Below are 22,507 nucleotides of genomic sequence, written 5' to 3' on the forward strand. Positions count from 1 at the left end.
TGGAAAGCTATGACAAATATTAAACATTTTGAGATTTGTTCTAATTACTTACTCTTCCCTTTTCAAAACATTGCGATAGCATGACTATGGTTTTTGCTTTTGTCTCCCAAACCATTCTCCAGAAATCTCCCACTGTTCCAGACAAAGGTCCTTGGGTAGCGATAAACTCATTTGGACAAATGTATCCCTAAAAGGAATACAATAAAATGTCAGTGGGAAGTATTGAGAAAATATGGAGTGCGCAACATGCTTCTCAATCAAGATGACAAAATGTTAGGTAGCCCATTACCATACTGAGGATATTATAATCCAAAATAGTTGTTCAATCACAATAAGAAATCATGTAAAGTTGAGCAGGTGTTTGATCTTAAAATGTGTCATTCTCTTCCCCTTTAAGCACATTCATTAATGTTCTCTCGCTTTCCAATACAGACATGGAAATATGAAATATATTACACTTTATTTACATTATGTGCCATAAAACCTAAAAATGATACTCCCTATCCTAAACATATATTGTAAAATGAGAATATACAGTTTTCACATTGGCATCTGAAACACGGTGAAGCATTCTCTAGTCACACCACAGAGAAAACCATTGGGGATTCAACCCTAAGCTCATAAAGACATCACTGGTGTCACCTTATAGTGAACATATATTATCCCTCTAGAACCAAACAGATTTATCAAATACATTCAACGCATGTAATTCCTGAGTTTAGCATTCTTTAGGAAATTGTTTTGTCAATCTTGCCCTTGTCAATGTGTACACTAAATAGTCCATTAAGGTAATTGTAGTCTGCAATCATTCGTTTTATTTTTCAATAATCTGCAATATTCATGTGCTTCCAAATTGCTGAAAGTACTTATGAACTTTTTGGATATCAGAATGCTCGGTTTCTACTATTGTTTTTGAGAGGCAATATGTTTTAGAGGTTGATAGGCTATGAGATTCCTTGACAAGATTTTAGGGAGCCATTGAAGCCTGGGCATAGGGCACTCTATTTCTGAATTCGTATTTGTTGTCTAAAAGGTCTGACTAAAATTCTGTAGCTGTTTTTTAAGGTATGGAGTAATATTTAGAGAAAATCTGATATTATTCAATTTATGTGCTACAACCTCTTTGTGACAATCCATGTCCATCAACTTCCCAGGGCAGCAAAATGATTCAGTAGTAAAAAAAAGGGGGGAAAAACAAGCCCATCCATGTGAGAAATAGTTTATACCAGGGACATGGTTTGTATCGTCTTCTAAATACTAGTGTTATACAGAGTTTCAAATGTACCTTTAGGATTATTTTCAAATATAGCATGTTATTACATCTGTTTGCAGAGGGGAGGCTTTTTTCAGGTTGTCAGTGACATTCTCCATTATTAGCTAGTGGAAGAATTATTTTATCAGATAATAATTCCATATGGGCAACCCGGTTTGTATTATGCTTTGGTTAGAAATTTTACCTTCCCGGAACATTTTAATGCATTCTTGGTCTATTTGTTTTTCCTTACATTTGAATATTCCCTAGCATTTTTTAATAATTCTAAAAGTGGGAAAAGGAGTGTCAAGACTGCCGGTCAGATAGTCCCTGGGCAGCTATGGGGCACTGGGACCAAACTGAAACAGTTGTGTTCTCTCACAACTAGTGTCCTGGTGCCATTTCACTGCAGAGGCCTTAAATGGCAATCCAATAGCACTTTTTAGCACTTGATTCGAAGTGTGGCGGGTTAGAGCACTCCAAGGTTCACTCAGGGGAGGTGCTGTAGCCTGAAGACTCAGATAAGCCATAAGCAACATCTAATAGATTGCTGTGCAGTTAGTTATTTTACTTCTGAAAAGAAAGCCTACTTCGCTAAATGCACTACTAAATACTACACACACATTTATTTACAAATATATACACACTGGCAGGTGGAAATGCATTTGCTGACTCACTTAAAGAGCCTCAAAATCAAAAGGGTGTATAACCCCCTCAATCTTCCCCTAGTAATGGAGGCATTTTGAATAGTCTGTGCATTAGCAAGCTCTGAACCCTAAAACCATAATGCCACCCATAAGCCTAACACAACATTGTAGGTGTGATTAATAAAAGTCAGGCATATCATTGTCAGGGTGTCACCACAATGATTTAAGGCAGAATTATAAGATGAAAAGACAATGCAATCAATAATAAAACATTTCAGGATGGTATCACCTTTCAAAGATATTCGACACTATGTGGTATATTCACAGTTATTAATTAAAGAAATATTTCAGTGTTCAATATTAGGCATTGCATGAGTCTTTTCTCTAAAGTTACACTTATTACAAAACAGTCTCAGAACCAAAAACAAAGGTCTCTACACACTAGAGCCATAAGACTGAACGTTCCAGCTCTAGAAAAGTTTTGCAAGGTCACTTTTTTATGCACCTAAACACACATACTGCCAACATTTTCAAAATGTGTGGGGCTCCTTTTGGGAGGCTTGCCACTCTCCTGGCAGCCTCCTGAGCACCATTGAATCCCTACTGGTGTTGCCACTGTCCTCCTTTGGCCACAACAAGGAAACTATGAGCTTATGGGGCAAGCTTTTGGGTCTCCTGAGCTGTCGAAAGCACTCCCTTTAATGTAGCCATGACCATCAACTTTTAGTTTTCTCTTTTACTCCCCACCTCACACTTGAGGGATGTTTTCTTTCCAGTGCTGGCACTTGCTTTCTGATGACAGTGGGAGAGCTAGCTTTCTCTTCCCATCCCACCCGGGCACCAAAGTACCGAAGTACAGGCAAGAGGACAGCATGGTTTCTTATCATCCGCTCCAGGATGGGAGTGCACAATGTGTCTATGCCAGCCTGGGAGAGACACCTCTCAGAAATTGGAAGGGTCAAGCCTTATTGGACAAACAGGGAACAAGGAGAATATAGAGAACTGGAAGGTGGTGCTTTAGACAGTAAACTAGTGGTATAGTTTATCACTGCTCAGATAGGAGTTCCTTAACTCCATCTTCCCGGTCAGCACAGGTCCAACTGCACCAGAAGGAATGCAATTCAGTTATTCATTGTCTAAGGTGAAATGCTATCACTTCTAGTTCATTCATTTGGCCTGTCCCTCACCTTTGCTTTGTTTTCCACTTACTTGGTCACTCAGATTTGTTCCCTCTGCTAATGTGGGCAGGTTATTATTCCTTCTCCATTTTCTCTATCGACAGGCACTAGCTCCCATGTAAGTTGGCTTTTACCTGGTTTTTCAAAATGTTCAGTGGCCTTCTGCCATGATCAGGTTATGTTATATGTTATGTTATAGTGGATTTATACCGTGCACAAATACTCAAGAGTGTCCTGGCGTGCAGAGTTACTGTGGCCTAATGAAGAGAAGAGTTAAATCGGCTGATTAAAAAGAAAGGTTTTAAGTTGTTTTTTTAAAAGTCTGAAGTCCTGAATATACCGTAACTCCAAGGGAAGGGAGTTCCAAGCAATAGCAGCTTTGACGGAGAGGGACTGAAGCCCCATCCGCATCCTGCGGAATCGGGGGATCGCCATCCGTCGTTGGGTGGCTGAGCGCAAAGATCTACTGGGGACATAGAAAGCAAAACGCTTCCTGATGTACATTGGTCCAAGACCGTGCAGGGCTCTATGGGCCAAAGTGAGAGCTTTAAATTGCACTCTGTGGGCCACAGGAAGCCAATGCAGATCTCGTAAATGCTGTCTTACGCTTGATCTTCCTGAGATGTTAAACAGAAGTCTAGCTGCGGCATTCTGTATGGTCTGCAGTTTTTTTAACAGATATCCCGGTATGCCAATGTACAAGGCATTGGCATAATCAATGCGGGAGAGAATGAGAGCGCAGGCGACCATTTCATTGGTTGGCCTTGGAAGCATAGGGAAGAACCTTCTTAATAATTTAAGAGTGCCAAAGCAAACTCCAGTGAGTTTCTTGATTTGCACCGAAAACCGAAGGTCATCTCAAAACCAGACCTCTAAGTTCTTTTCAGGAACGCCCTCTAAATTGGGTCGAGGGAAGTCTGGTGGCCACATGGTTTCTCTAAAGGCAGGCGGAAACTGACCATACAGCAGGACCTCCGACTTGTCCTCGTTGCACTTCAGTTGGGCATGTGCAAGCCACTGAAACACAGACGAGAGACATTTCTGGGCAGTTTCTGTCGACAAGTCGGAGTCCTTCCAGGTAAATAAGAGCTGGGTGTCATCAGCATAAGCTATTATTTTTGATCCCAGCTCCTCTGCCAGAAAAATCAGAGGAGTCAAATAGATATTAAAGAGCAAGGGGCTCAAGATAGAACCCTGTGGGACTCCAGTAGACATTTTCCTGGCAGCCGATGAAAAAGGTGGCATCCAGACCTGCTGTGTGCGTTCTTCCTAAAAAGAATTTCATCCAATCCCAGGCGGGGCCCACAATGCCATTGTCTGAGTGTCGAGTGAGAAGTAATTGATGGGGCACCGTATCGATTGCGGCAGAGAGGTCAAGCAAAATCAAGGCTGCCCTGCCACCCGCGTCCAGGGACTCCCTAATCTCCTCAGCCATTTCCACCAGTGTGGTCTCGGTGCTATATGACGCCCTGAAACCGGTTTGCGCCGGGTGGAGAACACTGGATGCTTCAACATAGGCCTCAAGCTGACGGAAAACCACCTTTTCACACACCTTAGTCAGTGCCGGCAGGAGAGAAATGGGGCGATAACTGGCGAGTTTGAACGGATCTAAAGATGTTTTTTTTTAAAGTGACAGAAGCTTTACCTGTTTCCAGTTCAGAGGTACAGTAGCAGTCTGTAGGGACAGATTAATTATCATGTTTACCTCTGGATAGACCACCTCAGCAACCCCTGCCAGAACTGTAGCTGGACATGGGTCTGTCGGGGAACCCGACTTAAGTGATTTGAGGATGGTCAGTGTATCAGACCCAGCTATGTGCAAAAACTTCATAAATGAAGAAGCTGATGGGGTGGGGGCTGGAAAGGGCAAAGGAGAGGGATCCCTCGGCACCTGGGAGCCCGTCCCCAGGCTTTCTTGAATGTTCTGTATTTTATCAATAAAAAAAGAAGACAGCTCCTCACACCATTGCGATGACGCTGGAAGGGCCGATTGTTCAGCGCAGGGTGCCAAAATGCTTCTAACAATGGAGAAAATCTCCTTACTATTGTTATTGGCCTTGGCAATCCGCTCCGCATAAAAACAACTTTTCGCCTCCCTAATGGCTGCATAGTACTCTCTCTGGGCTTTGCGAAGAGCAATTTTGGCCAAGGGACAATACTCCCGACGCCAATGTCATTCCAGTTTTTTACATCCCAATTTAAGCTCTCTAAGAGTGCCCAAGTACCAAGGTTGAGGTGGAATCAGTCTCGATCGCCTATTGGAAAGGAGTTTAGAAGCGGAGCCAACCCCTTGACTGATCCAGGTGGCAAAATTATCTACCGCTCCTTCAGGATCGTGGGCTACCAACAGACGTGAAAGTAGAAGGGCCTTAGATAGGGCTGGGATGTCAATCTTCCGTAACGGCTTGCTTTGGGCCGAGGCTATAGAGGAGGGGGACTTCCCTATAGTCCAGGAAAACCGGACCAAATAGTGATCTGACCAAGTGACCTGAAGGGGGTCGAAAACGGACAAGGCAAAGTTGGAACACACCAAGTCGATGGTATGTCCTCCTTTGTGAGAGGGAGACTTGATCCACTGGGTCAATTGTGCCAGATCAAACAAATCCATTAATTTCCTGGAGTCATAAGCCTCCGGGCAATCTAAGTGGATGTTGAAGATGCCCAAAAGGAGGAAATTAGAGAAGCGAAGGGCACGGGGATAATAACATCATCCAGGGCTTTCAGAAATGCTCCGGGAGGGCCAGGGGGACAGTAAACTAGAGTGCCACCCAGTGTATAATGTGGCGACATGACAATGGTGAAGTCAAGAGCCTCCCCATCCACTAACCCCGCAGATACCTCGCTAGAGAAGGCCCAAGTGTCCATGAACACCACTGCAATCCCGCCCCCTCTCCCAGTTTTGCGATCCACTCTTGCAATTTTGTAGCCCGAGGGGATGGCCAGCTCAACCACAGGGGTGCAGGACTCATTGAGCCAAGTGGTGGAAGTATTGGTAAGAGACCAATCTCCAATTGATTCAAGCTGGGTCTGGTGGCTCAGTGGACTAATGCATTTACTGCAAGGGCATGTGTTTGACCTCATGGTCACGGGTTCAATTCTGGCGGGTCCACTCAGCTTTTCATCCATCTGAGGTCAATAAAATGAGTACCATTGAGTTGGGTAACAATAAATATCTGTTATTCAACAACAAGAGACCTATGGGTGAACATACACTTTACAAATACATATGTTATATTCACTGCTCTACTAATGTTTTTATATAATGTGAGATATATGCATTACTTTGTTATAAGGTTTTCTAAGGTTCAAGTTTTGTCAGTACTTACTTTTCAGACACCATCATTCACCACAAGGAAGGTTTCTGACATCCAGTACAAACTCATCCTATTAATACCTCACGACAAAAGTCTCTGAATAAATCTGTACACACCTTGAGAATAGCAATACCTGAGAGGAAGCTCTCCATATGGCACTATCGGAGGAGTTGCAACATAATTGTGTTTCTTTATCTCTCTCACTCCTTCCCATTCTCCCATAGCCACCCATGGTACTTACTTGTAGAACCATGACATTCATGATGGCAAAAGGAAAGGTTGGGATTTACATTGAATTCAAAGCTATTTGGTCTGTTATATTCCACACCTCATATGCCACTTCAGGCTCTCCCAGGGGCTAAGTGATGCTGTCACTCCCGGAGCACTGTTGCTCCCAGGAAAAAGTATGGGCACCTCATCAGGGGACACCACACACATCTAGGCCAGGCAGGGCCCTGGGGGGACACACTCAACCACAGGCTCACTGGTAGAGTTTTAAGGGACATTTGGTACAATTAGATTTTCCTTGGCCTGTGGCATGGGTCCACTGGGCTGCCTGAAAATGAGCAGGCTAAATAAAGTCAGATTCCTCTTGCCCCAATGGGCCAAATTTGACAAGGCAAGTTGCATTTTCTCCTGATGGAATGCTGTAGCCACCAGGAGTAATTATTCCAGACCTCCTGGCTTCTTACCAGCTGTTTGCTTTGCAGTGCTCTCCCTCAAATGAGCACCTGTCCTCCTTCCCTCTAGTGCTTCACAGCCTGATGATTAGGCTTCTTGCCGCCAGTACCCAGAACCTGCTTCTCTTTCTGGTCTTCTAGTAATTCTCCTTGAGACTCAGAAGCACCCCATGACAACTGAGATGGATGGACTTCCATGCATGCTGTTCCCAGGCCCCATAACCTCCTAGCCATTTGCAGGGCCCTTGTGTGTCAAGCAGGTTTCAGGTGGTTCCCATTTGGGGGTCACCCCAACAGAAGCAATCCACAGAAGTTCCAGGAAAACCCTCTCCTCCGTGGTTCCCAGCATGCCCAACCCACTGCTGTTCCCTAGAGGGAGTTGGGAGGCCAGTACCACCGGTCCTGACACACTCCACTATGTCCCATTCCATATAGGGATTCTTCCATAAGAGCTCCATCCAAACTTGGTGGTACAGATGCTATTGATTCTCTCTGGGTCTTCTGTCAGGGAAAGAGCAGTGAACACCTCGTCTCTTGGACTGCATTGTATGGTTGATGCTTCATTTTTAGGTCTTGGCTGGCGAAAGCAGAGCATGCGCTGCTCTCGTCATACGAGGGCTTCTTGGAATCAATACAGATTTCAAAGCTCTCGGAGGCGGAGTTGAAGCCCCGCCCATCTTCCTCATTCGCTGGCGTCATCTTCCATGCAAAACACTGTCTTCTGATTGTAAAGGAGGCTTCTTAGTTCCTCCTTGTTGCCGCCTTGTCTCCTTTTGGCCCCGCCCACCGGGATTGGATCGTTTACCGGTGGCCTGACACTCTCTCCTTCATTAGTCCCTATGCACTTTTTTCTTCTCACTTGGCTTTGGCAAAGTCAGCTGCGTGTTTATTTTCGCATCGCGCTTTCACTTAAAGTGAAAGTGCGAAAATAAACACGCGGCTGCCTTTGCGGTACTGCGCTTGTTCTTCTTCCATTCGTTCTGTTTCAGACCCACTTGCATCTTCGGCGACAGGGCACGAGAAGGCCCCAGTAGTTTCCCCTGGCAGCAATACGTGTAGATAGTTGCTGTCCTCATGCCTGAGGCCAAACTTTGTGTACGTTCAAAGAGTTTGTCAGCGGACATGGCAGTGCCTCTGTCTGGTGCCTCTGTTCCACGGATCTCGTTATCCTGCTTCTGGATGGCGGAGGAATTCCTTTGAGGATTTTCATCTCTTACTTTTTTTGTTGGAGGGAGGGAGGGTGGTGCCAGCCCCGTACAGAAGTTTTCTACCGGGGGCTGGGGCACCTGATAGTGCAAACAGTAGGCGTTTTCAAGCTTCACCCTGGTGTTCTCTGTACCACTCACTGTTCCCCTATGTTTGTTCCAGACCGAGCATGTCTGCTCTACATTTAATGACCCTTTCCTTGCTTTCTCTTCATGACTGTATCCTCGATCAAGGCTCTTTTCAATCTAATGTCCTGCTGGGAAGATGCAGAAGGTGTTTCCTACTCTTTCCAAGACAACATGCTCTTGTTATGCTCTAAGGTCATCTGATGTCACATTTCAGTCTCGCTCCCTTCTCGTAAGTTTTTCACTTTTGTCTGTTTCTGTATCTCCCCTCTCCTGTCACATTTCTTCCTTTGCCTCTCTTCCTTAACTATTTCACCCTTTATCTTTCCTTTTCTTGATTTCCGGCTCACTGTGTCTCTCTCTCCAGATACCTGTATCTACCAAATTTTTCACATCAGCCCCACATTTCATCAGATCTTTCTTTGTTTCTTTTATCCAATTTTCACCCTCCCATCCATTCCGCCTTTTCTACTGTTCCCTTTTCCACCCACATTTCCATCCCTCCGTGTACCCATGGTCCTTCACCCTCCTCCCTCCACATGTGCCTCAGTGAGCCCACACCCTTCCACAGTACCTACCGAGGTAGAAATAACTCCGGTTTTAAACAAACAACCGCCCTCAAACTGCCGAACCGCAGAGGATGACAAATCCATGGCCCGGGGGCCCAACAGACACGGTCGGGCAGGTAGAGGCGCCGGCATGTGAGGCTCGTTGTGCCAAACCTGCGGCAAGAAACACGAGGCCTGCTCAGGGCCGGACTGACCGTAGCGGGCACCGGGCAATCCCCCGGTGCGCCGCACGGGTGGGGGACGGTTTTGGGCTCATGGGGGCAGTTTTTTTTACAGGGCTGATTTTGCAGCAAAATCGGCCGAAAACCGGCCCTGGCAAAGAGCTCGGCGGCACTCTCCTCCCCCCGGGAGGGCGGCCGAGCACTTTGCCAGGGCCGGTTGTAGTTCCCAGTCCGGCCCTGGGCCTGCAACAACACGGCCCGTGGCAGAGCCGCGTGCATTCCTCTGTGCGCCATCTCCACCCCCGTTTCTGCTGTTATCACCATCAATTCAAACACGTTGACCCAGGTAGGGCCATAGACAAAAGATCTAGTGTTCCAAAGCCCACTGGGCTGGAGCAGAGTCACTCGCGCGTTAGATCAGAGCCTCGCTTTCGATATACCCCAGCCCTTCAGACCCTGGAGGGCCGAGCAGACCTGACCCGTGCTTCTGCTGCCCTGCAAGTTCAGAGATCGAACAAGAACTAGCTGAGAGGGGATATATGGGAGGAGGTAAAAGAGTTCTACAAGACCATATCTTCCGATCAGCAAAACAATCATAAACAATGGAGTTAAAGGGACTCATCACAAGTTGTCTGTGAATTGCCCGGGGACAATGGGCAGGCCCCCGGGAGGAGCAGGTGGACTGTGAGAGGAGACAATGGAGCAGCCTTCAGAGGGGGCCGTCACGACGTGGGAAAGCGATCTCCAGAGTTATCCTACGGCCTGTCACTGGCGAAGAGAAGACCCCACGACCCAACCCCGCTTCTGAAATACGGATTGGACAGGGGCAGAGTCGGTCGCATGTCAGGAATGTGTTGGGCACGAGCTGCTCTATAGAATCAAACACCTGCCCCGCTGCTGTATTAATATCCAGACACTACCTGCTTAAGGTGGAGTACCTTGCACACTATGTGAGGAATACTGTATTATCAGGGAGTTGGTCTATCCCGCCACTAACACTGAACCCCTCCCCCTTCCAGAATATGAGAACAAGCGCATCCATTAAGGTAACGTTGACCAGCCCTATTGTTTCCAGTTGTTTCTAAAGGTGGGTGGGGCGGGATCCCAGGGCTGGGGACAGATCTGCTGGCTTTGCATTCAAGATGGCCTGGCATCCTCTTTCAGCTCAGCCCCTCAGCTGCCACGCTTCCATTGTTGTTGGCTCAGCGGCCTGAAAGGGCCGGAGTGTGAGGAACTCTCAAACCTCGGAACTCACACCCTCCGAGGGCGGGACAGCTCCCCGGGTCCTCTGATTTCACGGACCCTCTGAGTCTAAGCCTTGGAGACAAGTCACCCCTCCCAACAGGAAGCCAGGACCCTCTGAATCAGACATAGCCTTGCCGTTTGTGCTCAGGTCATGAACCATGCAGTGTCGTATGGCCTTTTACATAGAGGGGTAAAATGCGCTCTAGTGGCGAAGTTGGACACTGCAGTCTGGAGACATGGACGCTGATCTTGGCTGCGACAGTTCACAAAGCAAGCATTAAAAATGCAATAGGTCTCACCTTTCATTAAGTTAAAGCCATTTGCTTTGCTATACAATATCATTAGCAAAGCAAATGGCTTTAACTTAATCAAATGCAAGACCTATTGCATTTTCAATGCTTGTTTTCATTGGATCGCATAATGTAAACGCTGTTTGTTGTGACTTGCCTTGTTTGCTATGCATCCTCCCCAGAGTTCTAGGTCCTTGCTGCTCAGACCATTCCTTCAATTGACACTCATCCAACCACAAACACGTTCATCATTCTAATGACCTCACACACTGGCTGAGCAGCAGGGACCTGGAACTCTGGGAAGGATGCATGGGAATCAAGGCAATGAACAACACATCTTCCCCTCTTAAGGAAACAATAATAAATACAAATAAAACAATCAACAAGTCCCATAAGTATTCCTTCGTAACAACCATCAAATCAAAAGGATAAAAGATGCCACAACACTGTTTCACTATTTGTATTGAGCACTCCACCACAATATAGTTTTAGAGATAATAATTGCTTGACTGCATTCAATCCCAAGAAATTCCACAAAACTCGGTGCAGGACCTCAAGTTCCAGAATCCTTTGAGTGGTACCCATTTTGGGTAGATCCCAGTTTAAAGGAAGACTACACTGAATGGGAAGTACTCTTTATTTAAAAGGGAGGAGGTTCAGGCACTCTGCAGCGCCTGCCAATTCCCTGAAACATTCCTTGTTCTTAGAGGGAGTGCTGATCCTGTTGTAGTGTCGAGACAAAAAGGAAATGAGTATGATTGAAGTTATTGTTGTATAACGGAGAGAGCAAAGATTCTAAAGTAAAAAAAGAACCAAGAACTCTACAGGCATGAGAAGTGAGTTTGTAAAGGCGCACTTATCATTGGGAATGTGAGTGAGGCATTTGTTGCTAATCACAAAATAACCCTTGTTTGGTTACACACAGTAAAATGTGGTTCATGAGAAAGAGAGGGCGATTCAAGTAGCAGGGCGAGAGGAGAGGGAAAGATTGAGAAAATCAGATACTGTTGAGAATAATGGTTATGCAGGTTATAGAGTTATGAAGATAACCTGTATAATAATGATATTCCTTGTCTTTTCAGCTCTCCTTCCCTGCTGAACTCAACACTAAAGGCCCTACCCCCTACTTGGCCACATGAATTCTCTGTAGTCATTAAGATGAGAGCTGGTGGTGCCTTGAAGTAGGCCATTCTGAGAATAGAGCTAGTCTGAGGACAATATCCAACCTGACATCTTCCTTTCGCAGTGGCTTTCAACTGGATGTGGATAGTTCCAGAAAGTGGTCACTGTTGCCAAATCTAAACATGAAACACCATAATTCCACATTTGTCCCAGCCCTCCTGCACAGCATGCTGGGATTTTCAATAACATAACTTCAAGGGGAGGATGATCTCAGTTCTCTGAGAATTTTGAGGCCACCCCACTGTCTAATGACATTGGATGCCTTTATGATTAGGGCTGAGAGCTTACTGACACACGAGATTGAGCTAACTGAGCGACGTCTATCTTTAGACTTAATGGCGGCTCAGCGACGCTCATCTCTTGAAGCCGTGACACAGGGCGATACTGTTTGTCACCGCCTCTCCCAGTCACCCACCCTGCCCCCGATGCCCGCGACACCCGCCCAGCAATTGTCCCCGTCACACGTCTTAGTTACATCCTCAGACATTAGTCCTAGTGGCCAACAAACTCGCACCAGATCTCACGCCCCTAAATTAATTGGTGCAACTAAATCCAGTGGCCCACCGGCCAAACGGAAAAGGGGGGCCAATAATAATAAATCTAACACTCTTGGCCGCCCCGCTAAAGGTAATAAAATGGTACTGCAGACAATTATTGTTCCTAATTTTGTGTCGGTGGGTACCCAAACTGATGAACCCACTTCCACCTCTCATAGTAAGGATAACATTGTGTCAGCTCTGGAGTCGGGTTTAAAAGCCATAGTTAGCCACTCTAAGGCCCTCTTTGACGCAAATTTTGCCCCTTTAAATGAGAGACTCTTACGTATGGAACAATTGTTAACTCGGGAGTCAGCTCCTGTTGCATCGGCTGTCGATTGTACCTCCCTACCTATTACGACGTGCTTGTCGGGGGCCGCTGATAAATTAGATAACGGACCAGCCAATTTCAACAATAGTACTCAGTGCTTATCCAATGGTCTGACACAACCTCTACCTGCGATGATCCCTCCTCTTCTATTGGACATTGATGTTAGACCACGGCCCATTGCACCAGCTCCACTGAAGACTTTGCCCAGCACTGTGACTCTAAACCTCCCCCCCGCATCATATCCTTATGTTATAATTCTAGCCGGAGTCCCCTGTTTGCCCGAGAATAAGAAGGAATCTTGGGTGGACCTACGCAATAAATGTGTGGACTGGTTAAGGAAACACAAGGGTTTTGAACCGGCCAGATTGCATGAAATTTTAATGGTGCGGAGAGTGGGATGGGTGGGCACATCGGCAAAAAACATTAGCGGGGATTGCATTGTCATACATTTTTGCAGACCCCATACTGTTCAGTTTCTAATGCGCACCTGTGAGTTATTGCCAGGGCTCACGACGAACATATGTATGTTTTCCCTTGGCCATTTCTACAAACCCATTCTCAATAATTGTGTGCCCACACCCACGGCCCTTCCTCTGGCCAATCGTTTCTTGGGTTTGTCTGACTTGGATGTTCCTGATTGACATCCAAGTTCGAGTAACGGACTCTTTGCCCCACCGTTGATAGAGGACCCTATTCTGCCGTTAGCACCTGTACCTATGACTTCCGATAATTTTGCTAACTCCTTAGAGTGCATAGCATCAAGGACAGGCAACTTAAATGTCATAAGTTGGAATATAGCAGGTCTCCAACAAAGGCTCCTCGACCCTGGGTGGGTCAGCTTCATTCAGAGTCAAGATATAATTATGCTACAGGAGACGTGGGCAACGGTTAATTTACATGTTAATGGGTTTCAGTGCCACAATATCCTTGCTGCAAAATCCAGAATGGGCCGCCCTTCTGGAGGCTTATCCATCTGGATTAACATCTCTGCTGGAGGCTCCTCCAGGGTCATTCCGACAAATAATCAGAACTTCCAGGCTATATTATTCAGACAGAAAACTAGTCTCTTTTTGGTAAATTTTTATAATAATGATTTTAGCTCACAACCTAATACACATTTTAAGAATCTTTTTAACTTTATCACCACTCTGGAGGTTAGGGCCGATTTTAATGATACCTCTGGCCTTGTATTGGGAGGCGATTTTAATGCTAAATTAAATGGAGATTGCCCAATTTTCAAAGATCACAACGTGGGTTTGGGGTGCCAAAGGGGCGCGGAATTAATTATTCTTTTGAGCACACATAATTTGGAGAATGTTATGGACCGCTTTCCCACTGTCCCCCTAGTGCCAACATTCAGAGGTAGAGATTGTTCTTCGATAATTGATTACATTTTTATATCCCCTGGCCTGACAGACCGTATTAGTGAGGCCAAGGTAATTCCAATGTCCCAAGGGGACCATAATCCTATCAAGATCAGTTTAAAGATTATTCATCGACCGGTCTACAATAAGGAATGCGGCGCTAGGAACCTTTCCTTAAGTTCAAACAATCTCAGATTAAAATGGAGGGGTATTAATGTGATGATGACTGTACAGACCTTGGTCAGAGACAATCTTCCTCTTTTCCTCTCATGTTTGTCCGATTTAAGTCCTAATCCTGGGGTAGTAGACGATTTTGTTAAGATCTGCTCAGCCCTTCGTGCACAGCTCACGATTCCTTTGCGCGCCATGACGGATAAGCAGGGATGGTTTGATCATGAGTGCTCTCTGGCCAACCGCGAATTGCGATTGGTCTTATCTGCTAGCCCGAGGAATCTGATTGATGTAAAAAACGCTAGGTCACGATATAAATTGGCCATCAGGAGAAGGAAGGAGGAGATTCTTGAGGAGCGCTGGGAGGTGCTAGCACAAACTGCTGCCCGGGGCAGGGGTGATATTTTTTGGGCCGCGGTCAAAGACCTGCGTTGCACGGGTCAGGTCGCGTCCCCAATAGATTGTACCATCCCCGGAGCTGCATGGGTGGATCACTTTTCTAAGATCTATGCGGCTCCACCTTCTGCGGCGGCCATTCCAATATTTAATAGCCCCCCACGGGCCGATGTATCACTATCTGAGGTAATGGAGGCCATCGCACAGAGCGCGGGGAATAAAGACCCTGGCCCAGATGGCCTCCCAATTGACATTATTAAGACCCACCCTGATTTATGGGCCCCACTTTTACTGAATGTTTTTAAGAATTTAAATTTTACTTCCTTACCACCTCCAACCTGGTCATCTAGTATCATAGTGCCCATTTTCAAGAAGGGTGACCGTTCCCAACCATCATGCTATAGGCCTATCTCCCTTATTGACAACACTTTAAAGATTTTAGGGAGAGTACTGTATAATAAAATCCTGTTATGGGCCGAGGACAACCAAATTTTAGAGAGTTGTCAGCTGGGTTTCCGCAATAAAGTGGGAACTGCGGAGCAATGCCTTAATCTGAACCTTATCTTGGGCAAGTACACCGTAGCACGTAATTGCCCAATTTATCTGGCCTTCATGGATTTATCCACCGCTTTTGACCTTGTTAATAGGTCATTACTCTGGAAGGCCTTATTGGATTACGGCTTGGATGAATCGCTGGTACACTTTTTGGCCTATTTGCATAGGGATCTGAAGGCCTGTGTCAGGATTGGCACTGGGGGTGAGGTTTCCGAGCCTGTTACTGTTAACAGAGGGGTTAGACAGGGATGTGTCCTAGCCCCCCTTTTATTTATAATATACATAAACGGCCTACACAAACATTTGGTCTCTTTAACCGGTGATGTCCCGTCCATAAAAGATAACCTTCTCCCCGCACTGCTATATGCAGACGACGCGGTCCTTATGGGACGCACCCCAAATGCACTACGTATATTGGTGAATGGCTTTGTTGCACATATGGATTCCCTAGATCTGAAGACCAATTTTAAAAAGTCTTTTGTAATGTCTTGCGGCCCGAAGAGGCATCATATTGGCAGCATAGTTGTGGGGGCAGAAAGACTGGGGTCAACTGGCAGTTTCCCGTATTTGGGAGTGGTCTTTGCTGCGAACAACTCCTGGAGTGGGCATATCGCCCACGCCAGGAGTAAGTTCTCAAAGTCCATTAACTCAATTTTGAGCCTCCCCCGTCCAAAACTGACCGGGGCATTGCCTGCTATCCTAAAAATATACAAAACTCAATGCGTCCCGGTTGCTACTTATGGCGCTGAGGTTTGGGGTACTGCCAGTTGCTCAGACATAATTATAGAGGAACATAGATTTTGTAGGAAACTTCTCTGTGTTCCCATTACTTCCCCACATTTTATATGCCATAGGGAATTGGGTTTGCATTTTATAGGGGATTTTATCCGTGCTCGTCCAGCCCTTTTTTGGCTGTCGATCTGGAAAAACCCCGCTGCCAAACTGACTAGGGACATCATTGAGGATTGCCTCCGCTGCGACAGGGGTATGACCATTCCCTGGCTATCAGGAGTGCATAGCATTTTTCGCAGCGTGAACTCTGAAGACATTTTTCTTAAACCCTCCACCACTAAGCACCCCACTAAATGTGAATTTAAAAAAGTACTTTATACGTTATTTGATGTCGAAAGGGTAGCAAGGGAGTCCTTGAAATCTAGTGTTTCTGGTTATTTAGCCTGTAATTTTATAATACATCCCACACCCAGATATTTAACCCTTACGTTGAGTCATTGGGAGCGAGGCCTTATATTTCGCCTTAGGGCAGGCACCATTAAGCATGCACTTAGCTTCCCTCTATGGAATTTTAATGACCAATGTGTTGAGCCATGCCCTTGTGATTCCCAGAGCAGGCAAACAACTCCACATTTTTTATTCTTCTGTAAATTTTATATGAAGTATATTAAATGGTTTTTAACTCCGTATTTTAAAAAAACAAAACCTATTAGCCTGGAACTTGCATTTTCAATGATTTTGGCCTTGGACGATGATGAACTTGTTTTTCGTGTGAGCTCTTTTTTAAAAACTGCGGTTCGTGCCCGGTCTACTATGTCTTAAAGTTTAGATGGACTATTTCTCATGTGCAAATAGTATTTTATTTTATTGTACGATTTTATAATTGTCTTTTTGTACTTTTATGGATTCTCAACGATCCGAATAAAGTTTCATTGATTGATTGATTGATTAAAAAGTTAATTTCCTAAAACTCCAAAGGGGCCTCCTATACATAGTAGAGAGAGAGCTCCTGCTACTTCCTTATTGTTTCTCTGGGAAGGGCATGCCCATGCTTGCCAGACAGTGTGAACGCAATTACGCAGATTCTGCCCCTACAATCTTCCTATTCCAGGACAGGTCAAACCTCCTCTGGAAGAGCCTATTGGGTGGGGAAGGGTTTGATCTACCTGCTGTCCTCCTGCTGCCAGGGAGTGTAATTAACCTTGTCCAACAGGGAAGTTCAGGACCCTAACCTGACCCCGGGAAATATAATCAAAACCCAAAGCAAATTAAGGAGTACAAATATGCCTGAATTAATATTATATTTGGGCTGGAAATTTCTGTACTTATGGAAGCTCATGTAAAACTCCGCTCTGTTCGGAAAATACGAAGTTGTTATTTTGGTGCAGATGTTGTCTACAGTGTGTATACAGTGAATTGCAATACAGACTCACACTAGAGCCACAAGAATATGGGACCATTAACAACTGAAGGTCCCTTCTGGGACAGGCTAAATGTGTGCACATAAAAGGCTGAGTTAGACATGTGAGATAGAGGAAACACAAAATAATCCCCCTCAGCCAGGATTGCAGCAGGGTAAAGCAGTAGGTTAATTACTGGCATGGTAACCTCAACCAAAGTGTGACTATACGGACATGTCTCCTGCGCTTTCCTAAGTTGCAGCACCCTTAGGGCCTTATTTATGAAGGCCTGCATCACTTTTACGCCGCCGTTGCATCACTTTTAGTGACAAAGAGTGACACAGTGGCGGGATAAATAATGCGCCATGTTGCGCCATATTTACGATGTGACGTATCTAGGCGTAAGGGTGACATAGGCCATTTCAAGTGGGGCTTGCCCCATGTGAAAGGAACATTGCGAACAGATGTGCCAACAGATACATCAGTAATACTGACGTATCTTGTCATTGCTTGCGATATGATGCGTCATACACTAAATATGATGTATCCATCATGTCGCAAGGAGGGTGCACTGAGAAGTGTTGCATCGCTGCTTTCACACAGCAATGCAACACTTCTCATAAATGAGGCCCTTTATGTTTTAGGGAACTGATACGTGTTTCCTTCAATGAGGAAAGTAGGCCTGCATGTGTGTTTTTAGGTCTCGCTGAGTCAGCGCGCATGCGCTGCTCGTAGAGACTTTAGTAGGTGAGTTTTCAAAGTGCTGCTGGCTGGCGACAAGCTTGCGTTTACGCAAGCATGCACATGCGAACCGCCAGCCTTCTGCGCCAGCTGTCTTTCCTCTTGCTTGCTCCCTGCCTCCACCCCTACCCCGCCTTCGCGCTTACAGGCAACTCGCACACATGCGTGCAAAGTTTGGATGTCTGCTTGTTAAATATTAATGAAATATGTCTGTGTGAGGCGCGCTTTCGATTACTTCAGCTACGGCAGTTCGTGAATTCCAGGGCTGGTAATCGATATCGGTGTATTGCTTTTACAAATTCTGTCTATTTGCTGCTTAAGATCCCATGAGGATCCCTGCTGTGGACACCTCCAGTCAGCCCTGCTCTTGCCACACTGCCCTCCGCATTCAGGGACCTGCAGTTTTCAATCTTCTCATTCTATTCACTGCATTTAATATCGCGTGCAACCTATAACTGTGAGTGGGAAACAGGTAACGCTTTTACCAATAAGGCACCCAGATGTTCAAAAATATGTCTTCATAATAAAGATTCTTAATACACATCTACAGTACATACTTAGCACAAGATATGGTATGAGTAATTTATTGGTTTGTGCAAATTATTTATTGGACAATTTAAGCGACACTTCTATGGATGGCTTGGCTCGAGCTTAGGCTCTTAGAGCCAGGCCAGCCCGAGGCTCGGCTGTGCCCATGACCTCTCTGGCAGCACAACCCAGTGGCACTGCACGCGAGGCGAGACTGGATGGTTGGCACTGAGGCCCGGGCCTCGGCCAGCTGTGCTGGGATCTAGCACCTATCGTCGCAAAGTAATTCAGCCTGGCACTTTCCCTCCGCACTGCATGGCTTTCAGCAGGCCTCTTTCATCCGTCCCTGTTACTTATCCTACACATCAGGGGAATAGCCTTGAAGTAAGCTGCACATGATTGGCCCAGCTGGACAAAACATTTGGGAAATAAAGGTTGTTAGAATTCATGGGAACGAGTTGGTTGCCTACATGAAGAAAGTTACATCTATTGTGAACATTCTCCCTTATATCCTTTCTCATCCCATGTTTTTGCGCTCTCTCTCCACGAGAGCATGCTCTTCCCATCAGTTTTCCACGGCACTATAATTAAGGTTTTTATTCCAACCAAAGCAGCACTGCTCTCAGTTCTGTGTGTGATCAACTCATCCAGTTCAGTTTTTTTTATTTACATTCTGGTACATGTACTTCTATATTTATAGGGGAATAAACATGACTACTATTAGCAGAAGGCAAAGAAAACAAGCATTGGCATAGCCAATAGGTTTCGCCTTTGGGACCTTATAAGTGTTTAGCCATGCAACAGTTGATGTTGTTGCACCAAGGATATTGTGCCGCATAACTAAATACTTAGAAGGTCTCAAAAGTGAGACCTATTGTCTATGCCAATGCTGGTTTATTGTTGTGTTTGTTCACTTACACTGCATCTGAATGACATGTAGAGGACATCTAGTAACTTATACCCAACTTCAGACAGGGTAAGACCTGTCCTGACGAAAGCCCAGGATCCTTAGTGACCGCTTACACTAGGGCTGAAACATGTCAACCAGAAAAGAGTAGGGTGTAAGAATTATTAAGCACCCTGAAGCACCCAAAAAATAACAATTTTTACCCATACCTAGGACACCAATAATAAAGGGATACCAGGTTTTCTTAAGGTATTTTTATATAACTAGTCCACATCAGGCAATATCCTTAAGTGTTTACTGGAATATGGTCAAGCCCATCCTGGTTTTTATGTACTAGGATGAGACTCGATGATGAAACATGCCACTAATAGACTGGGTGAGAGTCTTAAAAATAAACAAATTAGGATTCCTAATAGAAATGTTCAATCCCTATGCTCGTTCTTGAGATAGACAGAGCTGTAGGATACATGCGTTAGTAGTATTTGCCCAGTGAGAGTGTAGCCTTACTCCTGATGGAAAGTCTTCTCACCCCCCCCTCGACACAGATGTGCTAAACTAGTGGGATCTTGTGGGTGGCTTGAGTTAGACAGTAGCTTCACTCATTCAGCCCCCACACGTGCACATATTTCATGCAACCAGACTAGACCCTCTTACCCGATCTGTACATGGGGCGTATCATACTAGTTTTCAGTGTGGGAACAACCTCAAAGTGGAGTGAACTTGAATTTCTTACCTGTCTTGAGAGCAATTTATCTGAGCAAGATTCAGCACATTGTCTCAGTCCTCTGGAGGTTGAAAAAATGACAAAGTTTCACATTTTTCAAACTTCTGGGAAAGTTCCCTTTCTGCTCCATGCCACCCCTAGCTCCTCAGGGCAGGTGTGTAGGCACCCGATCTCTCTCTAGACAGGTCTCCGAGGTCCTTCTGCTTTTTGTGTCTCTCAAGCAGGAAAACATTAGGCAAACCACTTGTTCCTTTAAGAACAGTTCAAATCACGGGGGCCAGCAAAAATTAGGAATCCTTGAATCTTTTTGTGATACCTCTTCTTACTGCAGGAGTCGGGAGTCTTCCCATGTCCAGGTATGCTCAGAGAAGGGGGAGATGAAAGTGCCAAATTTTTCCAGCGCAATAGCCAGTGCTGGGAGTCCCCCACCTCCTTTTGCAGCATTCCTTCTTTGCCCTTCTGTAGAATTACCCAGGAGCCCCTTTTTCAAGATGGCAAACTCAGCTGTCACCAGGCAAGTCTTGTTTCAGCATCTAAGATACTCTCCAATTCAGTTGAGCTCTCATACCACTTGACTATAACTAGGGCCTGACTATCTAGTGAACATAGGTACTACTAAAGCTGCCTTTTGTTCTGTCCACTGTTCCTGTCCACTCCCAGTTAGTTAATTCCTGCTATGTGGGCAGCAGGTAACCCATTGGCCCTTGAAGAGTTTGGAAGCAGGTCATTGTCCTCCTAGCCAGAGTTGTAAACTCTCACAGCTCTGTATATATGATGATTGGCAGAACTGGTTTTAAGCCGGATTGGACTCAGGCAGCTTAAAGCACATTTTTTACAAAGTTACTTTTCTGCTTAAGTTATCAAAAATCTGATTTCACCATTAACTCAGATGTACAACCTTAGCAGCAAATAATTTTGAATTAGATGTTGTGCCCTTTCTTAAGGGGAGGTGGGAAATAAAGATTTTAATCCCATCTGGGTCTATTAAGGAAAAACCTAGCCAGGCCTACATAGTGAAATAGCTTTTGCATTTCATTTTACTAACCCTAAAGCATTGTATACCCTATTTTTATCTATCAGCACCCTGCCATGTGGCAATACAAGGCACACTTTAGGGATTAATTATGAAAATATCAATTCATACTTCTCTTTCACACTGCAAAGGCACTTTTTTCTGCAAAGTATTCACTGCAGTCTATTTCGCCAACAATGAGGGATCCGTTATGACACAGGCGGTTTAATGGGAGGCATTTATGGCATACATGAGGGGGTATGCATTTCCACACACACAGGAGTGCTGAGGGACTTACGGAGTTGGCTAACTAGACAACGAATTACAGTTACTTGATAAGGGAAACATGACGGGGAACAACGAGAAAGTGTGGAATACTTGCACCGCAGAACGACACTATTGGCCGAATACACTGAGGACGCTGGCAGAGAAGCATTATACATCGGAAAATACATCGCAGCTCGTAGATACGGTGACAGAGAGCGACCTGGCCGCAATCTGGCGAGGCTGCTTAAGCCTCGCTACACCCAAAACTACATTACCAAATTACGCGACGAGGACGACCGGATGATAGCTGGGAACAATGACATAGGACGTACACTCCTGGAACATTACACAGACTTATACTCCACAAAGTCCGTGGCAGACTTGTCTGACATCAAGAAATATTTGGATGAGAACACCATGGTTTGGCTACCGGACGCAAACAGGGAGTTTTTGACCGAACCATACTCAGTAGAGGAAATAGAACAAGCCATTGAAGCGATGAATGACTCCAAAGCACCTGGTTTAGAAGGATTCCCCTGAATTTTTTATAAAACACTCCTAACTCCACACCTTTTAGAAGTCTATGCTGAAGCATTGGAATCTGGCACTCTTCCTCCCTCATTCAGGGAAGCAGTATTGGTATTACTTCCCAAGCCTGGTAAGGATCCCGAGAAGTGCTGCTCATTTCGCCCACTATCACTCTTAGATTACGACTACAAAATTCTGGCCAAAATGATGGCAACCAGATTATCGCTCTTAATGGAGCAAATCATAGCGCCGGCGCAGTCCGGCTTTATGCACCACAGGTCCACTGCGCTCAACCTTCGGACATTCTTCTCAGTGGTCAACCGAATAGACTCCGACATGCCCGTAGTCATTGCTTTTTTAGATGCAGAAAAAGTGTTTTGCAGTGGCCCTTTCTACATGTTGTGCTCTCTAAAATGGATGTGCCAAAGAATTTCACAAACTTAGTGAAGTTACTTTACGCCGACCC

General features: G+C 45.4%; 1 protein-coding gene across 1 annotated transcript in view; it reads right to left on the reverse strand.

Annotated features, from left to right (window-relative positions):
• PTPRQ (protein tyrosine phosphatase receptor type Q) overlaps positions 1-22,507 on the reverse strand; it is a 1,724,016-nt gene that overhangs the window by 105,205 nt on the left and 1,596,304 nt on the right. The window contains exon 62 of the mRNA XM_085652983.1: positions 53-187. Within this exon, the coding sequence (XP_085509109.1) occupies positions 53-187 (135 nt within the window). The remainder of the gene's footprint in view (positions 1-52; positions 188-22,507) is intronic.

Source organism: Triturus cristatus, chromosome 4_1 (genome assembly GCF_964204655.1).
Source record: "Triturus cristatus chromosome 4_1, aTriCri1.1, whole genome shotgun sequence".
Classification (NCBI taxonomy): domain Eukaryota; kingdom Metazoa; phylum Chordata; class Amphibia; order Caudata; family Salamandridae; genus Triturus; species Triturus cristatus.